Here is a 16,962-nt window from a genome sequence, read left to right on the forward strand (position 1 = left end):
TCTTTAGACAAACTCAACCAGAAAATATTTAACTTTACGTATAGCCTGGAAGCTGCTGCCATGCCCTCCTCACTTTGAGTTGTCCTGCCTTTCTGGACCAATTCAATATATTTCTTAAATGCATTTGATTGATGCCTCATGCTTCTCTAAAATGTATAAAACCAAGCTGTGCCCCAACCACCTTGGGCACACGTTCTCAGGACCTCCTGAGGGCTGTGTCACAAGCCATAGTCACTCAAATTTGGCTCAAATAAATCTCTTTAAATATTTTACAGAGTTCAACACTTTTATTTGACACTAGTACCAATTTATCATATTATTCTGTTCTCATGATACTAATAAAGACATACCCCAGACTGAGTAATTTGTAAAGGAAAAGGTTTGACTCACAGTTCCATGTGGCTGGGGAGGCCTCACAATTGTGGTGGAAGGCAAAGGAGGAGCAAAGGCACATCTTACACGACAGCAGGCAAGAGGAGTCCTGGCATGTGAAGGAGAATTCCCTGTTATGAAACTGTCAGATGTCATGAGACTTACTCACGATCACAAGAACAGCACAGGAAAAACCTGCCCCCATGATTCAATTACGTTGCATTCAGTACCTCCAATGACACATGGGAATTATTACAATTCAAGGTGAGATTTGGGTGAGGACAGAGAGCCAAACTATATCATGGGGATTCAAGATCTTCAGATTCATTTGAGTTCACTCAGTGTCTCCATTCCAATTCTGAGATTCCCTCCTTCCTACCCATTTTGTAACTTTTGTTTAAGAGACCTGATGAGGGTATGAATTCAGCCTATGGTGCAATTCTACAGCCTATAATATCAACATTTCTCTTCTTTCTTACTCCTTCCTTCCCATCTCTGGCAGTATGACCCACTGGTAGAGCCTTATAGGAAGCCAGGTGGTGAAGGCTCTGAGAAATGTCATTTTCAGGTTTCAACATTTGATGCCACAGAAGAGACTGTGGGAGGACAGGCATGCCTGCTTTCTCAGGAAGCTACTGGAAGTTATGCTTCTTTAAAATGTGACAAAAATCAAGAAGGAGATGGCATCCAGGAGACAGGAGACAAAAGGAACACCCAGGAAGGTGGGGAGAGAGAGCCCAGGGCAACAGTCTTGCTGCAGACCTAGAGATCCACCAGGCCACAGTGGAGCAGGAGGGCTGGGGGCTCCAGGTGGGAGGTCTCTCAGAACAAAAGAAAAGAGAAACCAATGTGTGATGTATTTGAATACATTGAGGGGAGAACTATTATTCTGTCAGACAGCTTAGAGGAAAATTAATGATGAATATGTAGAAAACAAAGCAATAAAAAAAAACCAGTGTTCAGGAAAAGTGACATACTATAAAAGAAAGGAAGCATAATCATAGTACACTAAGTGACTCAGTGTTAATAGCCACAATGACATGAAAGTTCACTATTTGATTTAATAAAATTGTGATAAAGTTTAAAGGGAACAGAAAAGCTGTGTGTTGGGATGAAGGGAGAGATGAAGACAGCTACATTTTTATCTTTTATATTGAAAAGTAAATAGATAATATTTAAACCAAAAAATCAAGAAATGTCAAAATTAAGAAGTTATTTAGATGTATGGAGATGAATCTCAGGGGGAAAATTCACCTAAAATAGTCGAAAATTTTCTCTAAGAAATTAGTAGAGGTGAAATAGTGTGAGGAAATTTTGTTTCTCATTATAAGCCTCATAATATTTAGCTTTTAAAAATGTATTTATATTACTTTTATAAAATATTAAACATATTTTAATATTCACAAATTTTGAGACATTTTTACCAGACTAAAAAATGATCATCAATGGTTTTATAATGCTAACATTTTTATTGAACTCTTCTCAAGATCTTTTGTAGAAAATACACATTCATGCTTACCCAGTCTAAATATGGAAGGACCTCATGATTACTTAAGTTGTATTCCTGATTCTTTTATTTGAGATTCACTTTAAGTCTAACCTAGATAATAATCAATGTATTTTCAAAAATATCTTCACCCATGTTATTGAAAGGCCTATCTAAAGTTCTTGACATACATTCTGGACAATTTTATATTGTTTTGGTGTTTTATTTCTTTAAGAAAATAGATGCTCCTCTCCCAACTTTTCTGTTTTTCAGACTTTTTTCTACTTTGTTTCCCTGGCCCACAGTTCTCCTGTGTATTCTGGTTAGATGGTATTGTAGAGAAAATAATCAAATTTAAAAAACACAAAGATAGGAAAAAACCCTCCAGAAAACCAATGTCCAATGTCCTAGGAATGCTGAGAATAAAGTGAGCTGGAAGAACTTGGCAGGATCTGGTCCCATAGGTATTTTTCCACAGTGTACAATAGACTCCACTGGCTGTAGACCTAGGTTGATAGGGCTCAGGAGTAAGTTCGGTTGAGTTGTATGGGCTTTGTGATAAGTGCAGGAATTCCTGCTTTTGGTCTTGCTGCCATCAAAGCTAGGTCACGACAGGAGCAATGGTCTCTCTTCTTAGTTCAATGGAATGTCTAGTTTCTGAACTTGGAGGTAAATCATCTTTTCTTTATTTTTTCTTGGTCTGCAATAAGAAATAAAAATGGAGAGGGGAGAAAAAAATTATGAGGAGGCTGAAAACAAAAATAAAGTGGGCAATAAATAAGAGGAACAACAAATGATTATAAACTTTGTTCAGAATTAGTCTTGCAAGGTATTCTGAATGGTGGGTCTCACAAAGAAAATGGACAGAACTTGTTGATAACTCATGTTGACAGAGTTATTCCTAAAATTCTCTTATTGAATTGGAACTGGCCTAAATAAGTTCCTTTTTTATTTAGGGTGTTCACCTTTCTTTGTAATAGAGAATGTAGGTAAAGACTAAACTTAATCTTACATCAGTTAATGATAAAGATTGCAAAATCTAGACATTGTTATCATTAGTTAAGCAAATAGAATTTGAAAAATTATTTTTTCAAAGTGTATTCACTTTTCAACAGCTTGATAAATGAAGAATGCAATTAAAACATTTGTTCAAATTGCAAGTTTTCTCAATCATCTTGTCTTTGTGAATGCCAGGACATTGCTGATATTCATCGTAAAATGCTGCTTTCTTCATTTTATTGTTGCCAGCCATGCCCTTTGGACCTGTTTCTGTTTATAGCAATATTGAATCAGGTGTGGGCTGCTCCCAGCAACCCAGCATCTCACAGAATTTCCCCAACCTGGAGTTGGTTAGTTTTGTCTCAATTTCTGGACCAATCCAATCTGAGACGAGGGATGGCAGAAGCTTACCCAAATAACCCTATGGTTTTGGAATTCTCTAAAGCTCCAGATGGGGAGGTACAATCAAGTCAGTTGAGCACCTCTGGTCTCTGTGCCAACAACAATAACAACAACTGCAGCAGCAGAAATAACAGTAGCAATAGAAGCAGCAGCAGGAACAACAAAAGCAACAACAGCAGCAACAGTAGCAGCAATACTAGTAACAGCAGCAACAACAGTAATAACAGTAGCAACTGCAGTAGCAACTGTAGAAACATCAGCAACAACAGCAGCAGTAACAACAAAAGCAACAGTAGCAACAATAGTAATAACAACAGCAACAGTAACAGTAGCAGCAACAGATATGGCAACAGTAATACCATCAGCAGCAACAGCAATAGCAACAATAGCAGCCTCAGTAGTAACAGCAATAGCAACAGTAGCAACATGAGCAACAGCAGCAGCAGCAATAGTATCAGCAATAGCAATAGCAATAGTAACAACAGGAGCAGTAGCAGCAATAACAACAGCAGTAGCAACAATAACAAAAGAAACAGCCATAGTAACAACAAAAGCAACAATAGCAACAACAGCAGCAACAATTTTAGCAATAGTAGCAACGATAGCAACAGAATCAACAGCATCACAATTAAGAGCAACAACAGCAGCAACAATAGCCACAGAAATAGCAAGAGCAGCAGTAGCAACAACAGGAGTAGCAGTAATAACAGCAGCAGCAGCAACAACAGAAGTAGTAGTAGTAATAGCAGTAACAGCAGCAGCAGCAGCAATCATTACCATAGTAGCAACAACAGTAGCAGCAACACCAGCAGCAGTAGTAGCAGCAATAGCAACAGTAATAGTAGCAGCAACAGCAATAGCAAGAGTAGCAGCATCAGCAACAACAGCAGCAACAATAGCAGCAGTAACAATGGCAACAGCAGCAGCAACAATAATAGCAGCAGCAACAATAATAGCAGCAGCAGCAACAGCAACAGTCGCAGCAGCAACAACAGCAACAATAACAAAAGCAACAATAGCAACAGTATCAGCAACAGCAACAGCAATAGCAACAGAAGCATCACCAACAGCAATAGCATCACAGTGAACAACAGCAACAATAGCCATAGCAACAACAACAGCAGCAGTAGCAACAGAAATAGCAGTAATAACAGCAGCAGGAGCAGCAGCAATAATTACCACAATAGCAGCAATAGCAGCAACAACAGCAGCAAGATCAGCAACAACAATAAAAGCAACAATAACAACAGCAATAGCAGCAGCAATCATAACAGCAACAGCAGTAACAATAGCAGCAATGACAACATCAGCAGCAATAGCAGCAACAACAGCATCAGCAATGGTAGCAGCAATGACAGCAATAGCAACAGCATCATAATCAACGATGGCAATAACAACAGAAGCAGCAGCAACAACAAAAGCAACAGTAGCAACAATAGTAGCAGCAACCACAACAGTAACAACAGCAGCAACATCAGCAGTAGCAACAACAGCAGCTGCAGTGGCAATAGTGGCAACAACAGCAGCAGTAGCCATAGTAGTAGCAATGACAACAGCATTAACAACAACAACAGCAACAATTTCAGCAACAGCAGCAGCAGCAACAGCAGCAGCAGCAACAGCAACAGCATCATAATCAACAACAGCAATAATAATAGAAACAGCAACAATAGCAGTAGCAGCAGCAACAGCAATGTCAGCAATGGTAGCAGCAACAACAATAACAAAAGCAACAACAGTAGCAATAGCAGCAGCAACAACAAGAGGAGCAACAAAAGTAGCTGCAACAACAAAAGCAACAGTAACAACAGCAGCAGCAGCAAGAATTATAACAGCATCAACAACAGCAACATCGGCAAAAGCAGCAACAGCAATAGCAGAAGCAGCAACAACATCAGTAGCAGCAGCAGCAGCAGCAAGAGCAGCAACAACAGTAGCTGTAACAATAACAAAGGTGAACAGCAACAGCAGCAACAAAAACAACCACCACAGCAAAAGCATCAACAACAGCAAGAAAGCAGCAACAACAGTAGCTTCAACAATAACAAAAGCAACAACAGCAGCAACAGTAGTGACAAAAACAACAGCAGCAATAGTCACAGCAGCAACAGTAACAGTAGCAGCAATAACAACAGCTACAACACTAACAGAGGCAACAACAGTAACAGCAGCAGTAGCAGTAGTAGCAACAACAGCAGCAGCAATAACAATGGAAGCATCAGTAACAACAATAGCATCACAATCAACAACAGCAACAGCAGCAGCAACAATAGCCACAGCAACAGCAACAGAAGCAATAACAGTAGCAGCAACAACAGCAGTAGGAACACCAGCAGTAACAACAGCAGCAGCAACATCAGCAACAACAACAACAGTAGCAGCAGTAGCAACAGCAGCAATAATTATAACAGCAGCAGCAGCAACAGTAGAAACAAGTACAATAGCAATAACAACAGCAATAGCAACAGCAAAAACAATAGCAGCAGTACCAATAACAACAGCAGCAACAACAGCAACAATGAAAATGGCCATAGCAGCAGCAACAGCAGCAGCAGCAGCAGCAACAACATCAGTCACCAGTGAGTGACTACTAACTAAATACCAGGCACTGTGATGGGTGCTTCATTGCATTGTCCCATTCATAAGCCCAACCCTCTGATGGTGAGACAAGTTCATGGGCCACAAAATCTAGCTGCCAGGATTGAAACTTTGGCTTTGTCACTTATTGGCCGTGTGGTTTTGAGCAAGTCCTTTACTTTCTCTGGCCTGTTTTTATATTCCAGTTGTCAGTGGGGTTAATAACACCTATTTCATAGGGTTGCTGCAAGGATTCAATGAGGGAATACAGGCATACCTCAGAGATATTGGGGATTCAGTTCCAGACCACCACAATAAAGTAAATTTTACCATAAAGTGAGTCATACATTTTTGTTGGTTTTCCAGTTCATATAAAAGTTATGGTTACACTATACTGTAGTCTATTAAATGTGCAATATTATGTCTAAGAAAACAATGTAATTTAAAAATACTTTTTAAAAAAATGTTAACAATCATCTGAGCCTTCAATTAGTTGTAATCTTGCTGGTGGAGGCTCTTGCCTCGATGTTGATGGCTGCTGACTGATCAAGATAGTGGTTGCTGAAGGTTGAAGTGGCTGTTGAAACTTCTTAAAACAAGAATATGAAGTTTTCAATGTTGACTGACTCTTCCCTTCATGAAAGATTTCTCTATAGCATGTAATGCTGTTTCATGGTACTTTACCCACAGTAGAGCTTCTTTAAAAATTGGAGTCAATCCTCTCAAACCCTGATGCTGCTTTGTCAACTAAGTTTACGTAATATTCTAAATCCTTTGTTGTCATTTCAACAATGATGACAGGATCAACAACAGTTCACAGGATCGCCATAGGAGTAGATTCCATCTCAAGAAACCACTTTCTAAGCTCATCTCTAAAAAGCAACTCCTCATGTGTTCAAGTTTTATCATGAGGTTGAAGCAATTCAAGTCACATCTTCGGGCTCTACTTCTATTTCTAGTTCTCTTGCTATTTCTATCATATCTGCAGATACTTTTGATGCTGAAGTCTTGACCTCTTCGAAGTTATCCATGAAGGTTGTAATCAACTTCTTCAGAACTCCCATTAACGTTCATATTTTGACCTCCAATGATTCACAAATGTTCTTAGTGGCATCTACAATGGTGAAACTTTTCCAGAAGGTTTTCAATGTATTTTGCCTAGAACAATTAGAGGAATTACCATCTATGGTAGCTATAGCCTTATAAAGTATATTTCTTAAATAATAATACTTGAATATCAAAACTACTCCTTGATCCAGGGGCTGTAGAATGGATATTGTGTTAGCAGGCATTAAAACGACCTTAATCTTTAGGTACATCTCCATCAGAGCTCTTGGGGACCAGGTGTATGTATTGTCAATGAGCAGTAATCTTTTGAAAGCAATCTCCTTTTCTAAGCAGTAGGTCTAAACAGCAGGCTTAAAATATTCAATAAACCATGCTGTAAACAGATATACTGTTATCTGTACACAGGCTTTGTTATTCCATGACCACACGCAGAGTAGATGTAGCATAATTCTTAGGGACTCTAGGGTTTTAATGGTAAATGAACATTGGCTTCACCTTCTAGTCACCAGCTGCAAGAGAGTCAACCTGTCCTTTGAGTTTTGAAACCAGGCATTGATTTTTTTCCCCTGTCACCTTGAAAGTACTAAATGGCATCTTCTTCCAATAGAAGGCTGTTGTGTCTATATTGAAAATCTGTTGTTTAGTGTAATCACTTTCATCAATGATCTTTGTTAAATCTGGAGAACTTGCTGCAGCTTCTACACCAGCACTTGCTGCCTCACCTTGCACTTTTATGTTATGGAGACGGCTTCTTTCCTTAAGCCTTAAGAACCAACCTTACTAACTTCAAATTTTTCTTCTGCTACTTCTTCACCTGTCTCAGCCTTCATATAATCGAAGAGAGTTAAGGCCTTGTTTTGGATTAGGCTTTGGCTTAAAGGAATGTTGTGATAGGTTTGATCTTCTGTCCAGGCCACTCAAGCTTTCTCCATATCATAAATAAGGCTGTTTCATTTTCTCATTTGTGTGTTCACTGGAGTAGCATTTTTAAACTTCCTTCAAGAACTTTTCCTGTGCATTCTCAACTTGGCTAACCGGTGCAAGAGGCCTTGCTTTCAGCTTGTGCTGGCTTTCAATATGACTTCCTCACTGAGCTTAATCATTCCTGCCTTTTGCTTTGAAGTTGAGACTTGCAACTCTTCCTTTCATTGAACACCCAGAGGGCATTGTAGAGCTATTAATTGGTCTAATTTCAATATGGTTGTGTCTTAGGCAAGAGGAAGGCCCAAGTAAAGGAAGAGATGGGGGAATGATCAGTGTGTGGAACAATCAGATCACACACATTTTATTAATTAAGCTTGCTGTTTTACGCAGACAAGGTTTGTGGTGCACTAAAACAATTACAAGAGTAGTATCAAAGATTACTGATCTCAGGTCACCATCACAGATATGATAATAATGGAAAAGTTTGAAATATTGTGAGAATTACCAAAACATGCCACAATGACATACAGTGAGCACCTGCTGTTGGAAAAATGCTGCAAATAAACTTGCTTAATGTAGGGTTGCTGTATACCTTCGATCTGTTAAAAAATGCAATATCTGCAAAACTCAATAAAATGAAGTGCAATAAAGGAAGGTGCACAGGAAAGGCGGGGAAAGCACGGGTAGAGCTCTCAGTAAATGTTAGCTATTGTTATCCTCATTTTGCAGAAGGAAAATCAGCTTAAGAAGTGAGATAAGGGGCCAGGCGTGGTGCTTCACACTTGTAATCCCAGCAATTTGGGAGGCAAAGGTGGGTGGATAACTTGAGCTCCAGAGTTTGAGACCATCCTGGAGAACATGGCGCAATCTGTCTCTACTAAAAAAATACAAAAAAATTAGCTTGGTGTGGTGGCACATGCCTGTAGTCCCAGCTACTTGGGAGGCTGAGGTGGGAGAATGACCTGGGCCCAGGAGGTTGAAGCTGCAGTGAGCTGAGATTGAGCCACTGCACTCCAGCCAGGGTAACTGGTGGGAGACTGTCACAAAAATAGAGAGAAAAAAAAGTGAGACGTGAGATAAAGAATAGGGTAAAAGTCCATGCAGGCTATATTTATAACTAGGACAGGTTTAGTGCCCTTAGGAACCAAATGACTTGGTTGGTGAGGGAGGGGCTCTTGCCCTGCCCTGTTTCTGCTGGCTCTCAGCGCACATGACACTGTTCTTGGGGTCAGTTTTCAGTGACGGCTGTGGTCTGCACTCCTGCTCCCAGACATCTTTGCCTCCTGCAGGCCACACTTATCCCTCCCTCTGTAGACGCACTGTTCTCTGGCTCTGTCTCAGCCCTCACCACTCCCACTCTTCTGCAATTCCCCAAATCTTACACATATCTCTCAGTGCGTGGTGAACTGGGTTATGTAATACAGAAACAAGAACAGTGCGAATCTTCATAGCAGTATCTGTAGATCATATAAATGGAAAGAATATAAAATAACAACAGGAATGATCTTTTGAAATATCTCTTTAGCCTGCTTTGAACCAGCCTAATGAAAATGAACAACTCTGACAAGCATAGGTATGTGTGTGTTGCTGAGCTACACTTCTCCATCTTACAACAACAACTTGGAATGTATTTTAAAATTTGATTTCCAATAAATAGTTTGGCATGTATTTTCCTGTTTTATAGAACAGCTACAAAAGCTTCTGTGAATAATAGCAAGGCCTTGTAGATATTAATTAATTAGTGTCAGGCACTTTATTGACACTTGGTGAGTGTCAGTTGGAAAGCACTGGGTGAGAGCACTTAGTAAATGTTAGCTATTGTTATCCTCATTTTACAGAAAGGAAAACAGGCTTAAGAAGTAAGATAAGGTATTGGGTATAAGTCCCCAGGTTATATTTGTAACTAGGACAAGTTTAGTGCCCTTAGGAACCATAACAACTTAATTAGGAACCAGTTGACACTTAATTAGTGTCAGGCACTTTACACATATTTTCTTCTTTAATCCAGTGAGTAGGTACTGTTGTCCCCATTTACAGATGAGGAAACTGAGGCTTTGAGGCATTAAGGCAATAAAGCCACACATGTGGGAAATGTGACGGCAGGGTTTCAGGTTCCACAGGTCATGCTCTTCACTACACATATTACTGCCTGCCTGGCACGGGCACTGGCTAGAGAAAGAAACTTCAATTAGGGATGCTGTAGAAAGAACTTCAGCATTTATTCCACAAATAACTGGTAAGCTCCTGCTCTGTGTATGCCAGGCACCGTGCTGAGTCCCAGCGATACCACAGTAAACAGGATTTAGACCATCTTTGACGGGAGGTGCCCATGTGTGTGGGAAGCTGCATGGTGAGAGGGGTACGGGGTTGGAGATGGTTGGTTTAGATGAAAGGTCTCCAACTCAAATGTCTGCATGCACCAGGCAGATCATACAATGTACCAAAGACAATAGGAAACAGTGGGGACTGTGGCCTCCTGCAGAGGGCAAACCCTTCAGAAAGCCACGCCATCATTCAGCTCCTACACATTGACAACAAGAGGAAATATCTTCTCAGTGTTACCAAATCTTCTGCTTTTTTAAAACAGATCCTGGAAATCCAGTTTATGTGGAATTTCCCGCTTTAAAAAAAAAATACTGTGTAGGCCAGAGAAAGCACTGGAGAACTTGGTGGCCTGCAGGCTGAAAGTATGTGACCTCTGTCCGGATTCAAAGGCCTTTTCCAAATCTAAGACTCAAGTTCTAGGAAAAGCCTCAGACCACTGTGATTTACCAGCATTTTGTCCAAGTACTGAAAATGTTAAACAAGAAGGTTTGGTAAAATGAATAAAAATCAGTTGTTTGTGGTATCAGCAGGCCAAAAATGGAGTCAGAAGAAAATAAATAAAAATATCTAAACATACTGTATGAACAAATTTGTGGGGAGAGTGTCAGACAGGTTTGTCTTTATCTATAATTTTTTTGATGTACTGTTTAAATGGGCTCATATGGCCCAAAATTCAAAATTACAAAAAGGAAGCATTGAAGTCTCCCTTCTACCTGTATCCCACAGTCACTCTATTCCATAGACAACCAGTGTTATGGTTCTTGTACATTTTTGAGATACAAGTATTCATATATGTGTCTTTCCCTATTTTTACACAAATGATAGGATATATATTTTTCTATGTTTTGTTTTTTCCCCCATCAGCAATATGTCTTGGAGAACTTTCCTTGTCAGTGTACGTGAAGTGGCCTCATTCTTTTTAATGGCTGTATAATTTTACAGAATGGCATATCATTTATTTAACTGGTGTTCTAATTCATGATCATTTAGGTTGTTTCCAAACTCTTGTTATAAAAAAATGCCTTAATGACTAGTCCTGTACACATGTCACTTTGTACATGTAAACTTCTAGAGGTGTAGAGTTACTAGGTTAAAGGATATACATGTTTGTAATTTTAATTTAATATATTTTTATTTTTTTAGACGGAGTCTTGCTTTGTCACCCAGGCTGGAGTGCAGTGGCATAATCTCAGCTCACTACAACTTCTGCCTCCCGGGTTCAAGTGATTCTCCTGCCTCAGCCTCCCCAGTGGCTGGGATTACAGGTGTGAACCACCACACGCAGCTAAAGTTTTTGTATTTTTTTTAGTAGAGATGGAGTTTCACCGTGTTAGCCAGGAGGATCTCGATCTCCTGACCTTGTGATCAGCCACCTCGGCCTCCCAAAGTGCTGGGATTAGAGGCGTGAGCCACCGTGCCTGGCCCATGTTTGTAATTTTTATCCTACTATTGCACTGTCCATTACAGAGGTATCTAACTCCTAACAGCAACACGGGAGGCTGTTTCTCCCCATTCTTCCCCAACATAATGTGTTACCAAGTAATTTCATTTTTGACAATCCAAGTAGTGATTAGTGCAGTGTTAATTTGAACTTTTCTTACTACGAAGGAGGTTGAGCATATTTTCACATATGTAAGAGCTGTTTTTATTTCCTTTTCATTGAATTATTTGCTCACATATGTTGCCTATTTTTGTTTTCTATTGGGTGGTTGCTCTTACAGATTTGTTGGGAAAATTAGCCCAATGTAGAATAGTAAATATTTTTTTCAAGTTTGTAATTTTATTTTTAGCCTATGGCAGTTGTTTAATGCAGAATCTTTTATTTTAATGAAAGCAAACATATTGACCTTCTTTCTATGGATTCTGGATTTTTTGGGTCATATTTAGAAAGACTTTCTCCACATGAAAGTTTAAAGAAATTCTCATATAGTGTCTTTGTAATTTTACTGATTTTTAAAATGCTTTCAAGTCTTTGATTTAGTTTGAATTTATCTCAGTGTATGGTGTGAAGTATGAAGTCAATCAAATTCTTTCCAAATAGCTACAGGGTTGTCCTAAAACCTTCATAGAACAGTTCATTTAGAACTTTCAACTGCCTACCTCTGCATATTTTCGGCTTCCTCGATGGTCTCAGGCAAAGCCTTCCCTTTAGTTTCTGGTAGCAACAGCACCAGACCTCCAGCAACCAAGCCAACCACGGCTGAAAGCCAAACAGATGAAAATCACATTAAGAACTGAAAAACTCAAGGTCTATAATTAGCGTTTCCCTTATTTTTGTTTAAAACTTTTTTTTGGTGTTTTTCTATACTTACTTACAGATTCCTTTGCCATCTCTGACTGCTGTATTTTCCATTATAAATATTATACCAGTTCCAAACTCCATTGAATTACTATTCCTAATAGGGAAATGAAATACTTAACATTTTGAGTCAAGGTTATTCTAGGGTAGAGGACATTGCCACCATATTAAGATACTTTGAAGTTAGAAAATAACTCTGCAAAAAATGAACTGTTTGAAAAGGAGGACCACAACGCTGCCAGTATAAATCACTTAGTAAGGAAAATAAGTCAGAAACTTGGGTCATTTCTAGCAAATAAAAGTAATGAATTATGTATTTATTATGATGTAAGAGCACTAAAAAGTATAGCCAGGATTTTAGTTTAAATTCAGGTGTTCATTAAATTCCCATTATTCCTTTTTTTGTTTCTAGCTATAATCTTTAATAATAAACACTTACATGTTTTTGTTTCTTTAGATTCCGATAAAAGTTTTGATCTTTTAAAGTTGTATTTCTATGTGTTTCACAATAATAGAATATAGAAAATAGGATGTGGATTCTTTACTAGTTTTGAGGTCTCAGAACACTGCATGCAGGTCTCTATTTTTACACCCTCAGAAAATGGCTGAAATAGAAGCTGCAGGGCACAGAACCCAAGCTCTGAGGGCCTGGGCTCCAGCTCTGGCCCCTCGCATACTGGTCTCAAGGCCTTGGGAAGTTCTGTAATCTTTCTGGTGCTCCAGACATTCCTGTATAAATTGGGATAACATACTGTCAAATCGAGTTTAGCCTATAACTGCCTCCTTACATATTTTAAGTTTGGCCTGAAGGTTTATTTGTACATTGTGAACTATAACCTAGATGGAATGGCAAACACACTGTAGCCTACTCTTGTGCCAGTTAAAACCACCTTTGCAAAATTATGACTGAGACAGTGGAAGAGATCTAACTTAATTGACTTCCTCTTGCTTCTACCGTCCAAGCTGTCCTTGTCATTCTTGGGTATAGGCTGACCTAACTTTGGGAGAAACTTAGTTTATAGATTAAAACAAAGATGACAACAGCCAAAGCAGAACTCTTTGTTGCCTAGGGACTAGGTTGCCTTTGTAGGGCTAACATTAGCCACAAGATAAGAAATTATGGTTTAGGAGTCATGCAGCTGGAGTCTACAAGATTCTGACCCTTTCTAAACTGCTGATAAAATCAGTGCTTGAGGTATTTTGCAGACCCTGCACTTGATGGATCAGCTGGCACCACCCAAATTGATAAACTGGCTTATCTGATCTTGTGGCCCCCACCAAGAACTGACTCCATGCAAGAAGACAGCTTTGACTCCCTGTGATTTCATCCCTGACCAGTCAGCACCCCCGCCTCACTGGCTTCCCCCACCCACCAAGTTATCCTTAAAAACTTAGATCCCCAAATGCCCAGGAGACTGATTTGAGTAATAATAAAACTCGAGTCTCCCACACAGCCGACTCTGTGTGAATTACTCTTTCTCTATTGCAATTCCCCTCTCTTGAGAAATTGGCTCTGTCTAGGCACCAGGCAAGGTGAACCCCTTGGATGGTTACAAAATCACCAAGTTTTAGCCAGTCAAATATGGCCTACTGTTCAAACCACGTTCGAATAAGGCAAACACCAAGCTGTAACCCATCCAGTTATTTCTGTACCTCACTTCCGATTTCTGTACGTGGCTTTCCTTTTTCTGTCTATAAATCTTCTTTCACCATGTGGCTGTGTTAGAATCTCTGAGCCTACTCTGGCTCGGGAGGCTGCCCGATTCATGAATCATTCTTTGCTTAATTAAACTCTTATAAATTTAATTCAGCAGAAGTTTTTCTTTAAAAATACCACCTCACAAATGTAAACCAAAAACAAAATTCGAAGATCCCCAACTGATTGAATTGAACTGAAAAACTTCAGGATTTTTCACTCCCACCCCTTCCCATTCAAGCCCTGATGGAAAGGGGTGGGGGTCAGACATGTCTCATTATACCCTCTCCCTTTTGGAGTTCAAGCACAAGTCACCAGTGCTAACATTAAAACACATCTTAAGACTGACATAACAGACTCTTTGTAGCAATAAGATAGCAAATTCCAACCTGACCACAAAATAATATCACATGACAGACAAAAAAAAAATTACAATATTTTACCCCAAAATATATTTCTTTGACCTATTTTGAAATGGCCTGGCAAAGCCATCTTTTGTGGAGAGAATTCGCATCTGTAAAGAATCTCTATTAACATAACTAGATCTTTCCCTTTCCAGACCTTCCCAATCCTGAAGAGATTAACTGAGAGTCTAGCACCTTTTAAAGGTCTGAATAGGAAACATTTGCCATTGATTGTCTCTAAAGGCACCACCTATGAGACTTCACCTACATAATAAGAGCCTTGGTTTCCATAACCACTTATCTTAACTCAGGCACTCTTTTCTACGGATTCTGGATCTTTAGATAATAATTTAACTCTTTCAAGCAATTGCCAATCAGAAAATCTTTGAATCCACCTATGACCTGGAAGCCCCTGCTTTGAGTTGTCTTGCTTTTCTGGACCAAACCAATGGATACCTCACATGTATTGATGGATGTCTTTTGTCTGCTTAATATGTATAAAACCAAGCTTTAATCCAACTACCTTGGACACATGTTCTCAGGACCTCTTGAGACTGTGCCTCAGGCAAGTCATTCATATTTGGTCAGAATATGGTCACTTATATTTGGCTCAGAATACACTCTTTAAACATTTTACAGAATTTAGCCTTTTTCCTTGACATGTCAGAGGTGTTTGAAACACAACAACTTTATCTTGAATAGGGACTGGGTAAAATAAGGCTGAGACTTACAGGGCTGCATTCCCAGACAATTAGGCATTCTAAGTTACAGGATGAGATAGGAGATCGGCACAAGATATAGCTCAAAAAGACCTTGCTAATCAAACAGGCTGCGGTAAAGCCATCTACAACCCACCAAAACCAAGATGGCAATGGGAGTGACCTCTGGTCGTCTTCACTGCTACACTCCCACCAGTGCCATGACAGTTTACAAATGCCATGGCAACATCAGGAAGTTACCCAATACGGTCAAAAAAGGGGAAACTCTTTACTAATCCACCTTTTGTTTAGCATACAATCAAGAAATAACTATAAAAATGGGCAACTAGGAGCCCTCAGGGCTGCTCTGCCTGTGGAGTAGCCATTCTTTATTCCTTGACTTCCTTAAAAAAGTTGCTTTCACATTACTCTATGAACTTGCCCTGAATTCTTTCCTGTGTGAGATCCAAGAACCTTCTCTTGGGGTCTGGATCAGGACCCCTTTCCAATAACATCTTTCTGGTGAACCCTGAAGGGAGGATACTGAGGAGACCGCCCCCCGCCAGCCCGAAGGAAACAGACTGCAGCACTGATTAATCAATTTTGGGTAAGTGCTGGCATCCCTGGGTAAAGGACGTGATTGAATTGGAGGCCCAATTTAGGGGAGTTAGAGTCTCTTCTAAGACAGAGAGGGTTAAAAGTCCCTCTTAATAAAAGGCAAAGACACTTGACTGAACTTGGGTTTGAGGCCTAGCTTAGGAAGGTTAGAGTCCCTCCTAAGACTGAGGGGAGTCGAAGTCCCTCTCAGTAAAGTCCCTCTCAGCTAAGAATGAGTTTGGCACTATGGAATGTTAACTGCTATTTTCTTTGAATTAATTTCCCTTGCACTCTGCTGATGTCTGTGGGTGAAAGGATTAGGCATATAAAGGATCTTGGAACAGGGGTAGTTATTGTCAGGCCTCTGAGCCCAAGCTAAGCCATCATATCCCCTGTGACCTGCACATATACATACAGATGGCCTAAAGTAACTGAAGAATCACAAAAGAAGTGAAAATGGTCTGTTCCTGCCTTAACTGAACTGATGACATTACCTTGTGAAATTCCTTCTCCTGGCTCATCCTGGCTCACAACCTCCCCCACTGAGCACCTTGTGTCCTCCGCCCCTGCCCTCCAGAGAACAACCCCCTTTGAGTGTAATTTTCCTTTACCTACCCAAATCCTATAAAATGGCCCCAGCCCTATCTCCCTTCACTGACTCTTTTCATACTCAGCCCATCTGCACCCAGGTGAAATAAACAGCCTTGTTGCTCACATAAAGCCTGTTTGGTGTTCTCTTCACATGGATGCGAGTGAACTTGAAAAGACTAAAAGGCAGAAATGAAATCCACAGGCAGACACCCCGGGCGGTGCCCTGGGCCTGGTTGAAGATCGACCCCTGACCTAACCGGTTATGTTATCTATAGATTCCAGACGTTGTATGGACAAGTGTTGTGAAAGTCCCTGTCCTGTTCTGTTCTGTTCTGATTACCGGTGCTTGCAGCCCCCAGTCACGTACCCCCTGCTTGCTCAATCGAAACCACCCCCCTCCCACCCATGGTTAAGCAAGCAGTTTGTCTAAAAAAAAAAACCCCTAGACGTTTGTAGTTTAAAAAAGGGTGGGAGCCAATCAGAAACTGCCGAATGTTCAAACTTCAAAATGTCAACCAATCCCA

At 40.0% G+C, this 16,962-nt stretch overlaps 1 protein-coding gene across 1 annotated transcript in view; it reads right to left on the minus strand.

The window, feature by feature from the left end:
* Positions 1-1,826: 1,826 nt before the first annotated feature.
* Positions 1,827-16,962, minus strand: part of SLC22A2 (solute carrier family 22 member 2) — a 44,541-nt gene continuing 29,405 nt past the window's right edge. Inside the window, exons 10-11 of the mRNA XM_023219082.2 lie at positions 12,254-12,353; positions 1,827-2,558 (exon numbers count right to left, since the gene is read on the minus strand). Of these exons, the coding sequence (XP_023074850.1) occupies positions 2,492-2,558; positions 12,254-12,353 (167 nt within the window). The 3' untranslated portion in view covers positions 1,827-2,491. The remainder of the gene's footprint in view (positions 2,559-12,253; positions 12,354-16,962) is intronic.

Source organism: Piliocolobus tephrosceles, chromosome 5, assembly GCF_002776525.5.
Source record: "Piliocolobus tephrosceles isolate RC106 chromosome 5, ASM277652v3, whole genome shotgun sequence".
Classification (NCBI taxonomy): domain Eukaryota; kingdom Metazoa; phylum Chordata; class Mammalia; order Primates; family Cercopithecidae; genus Piliocolobus; species Piliocolobus tephrosceles.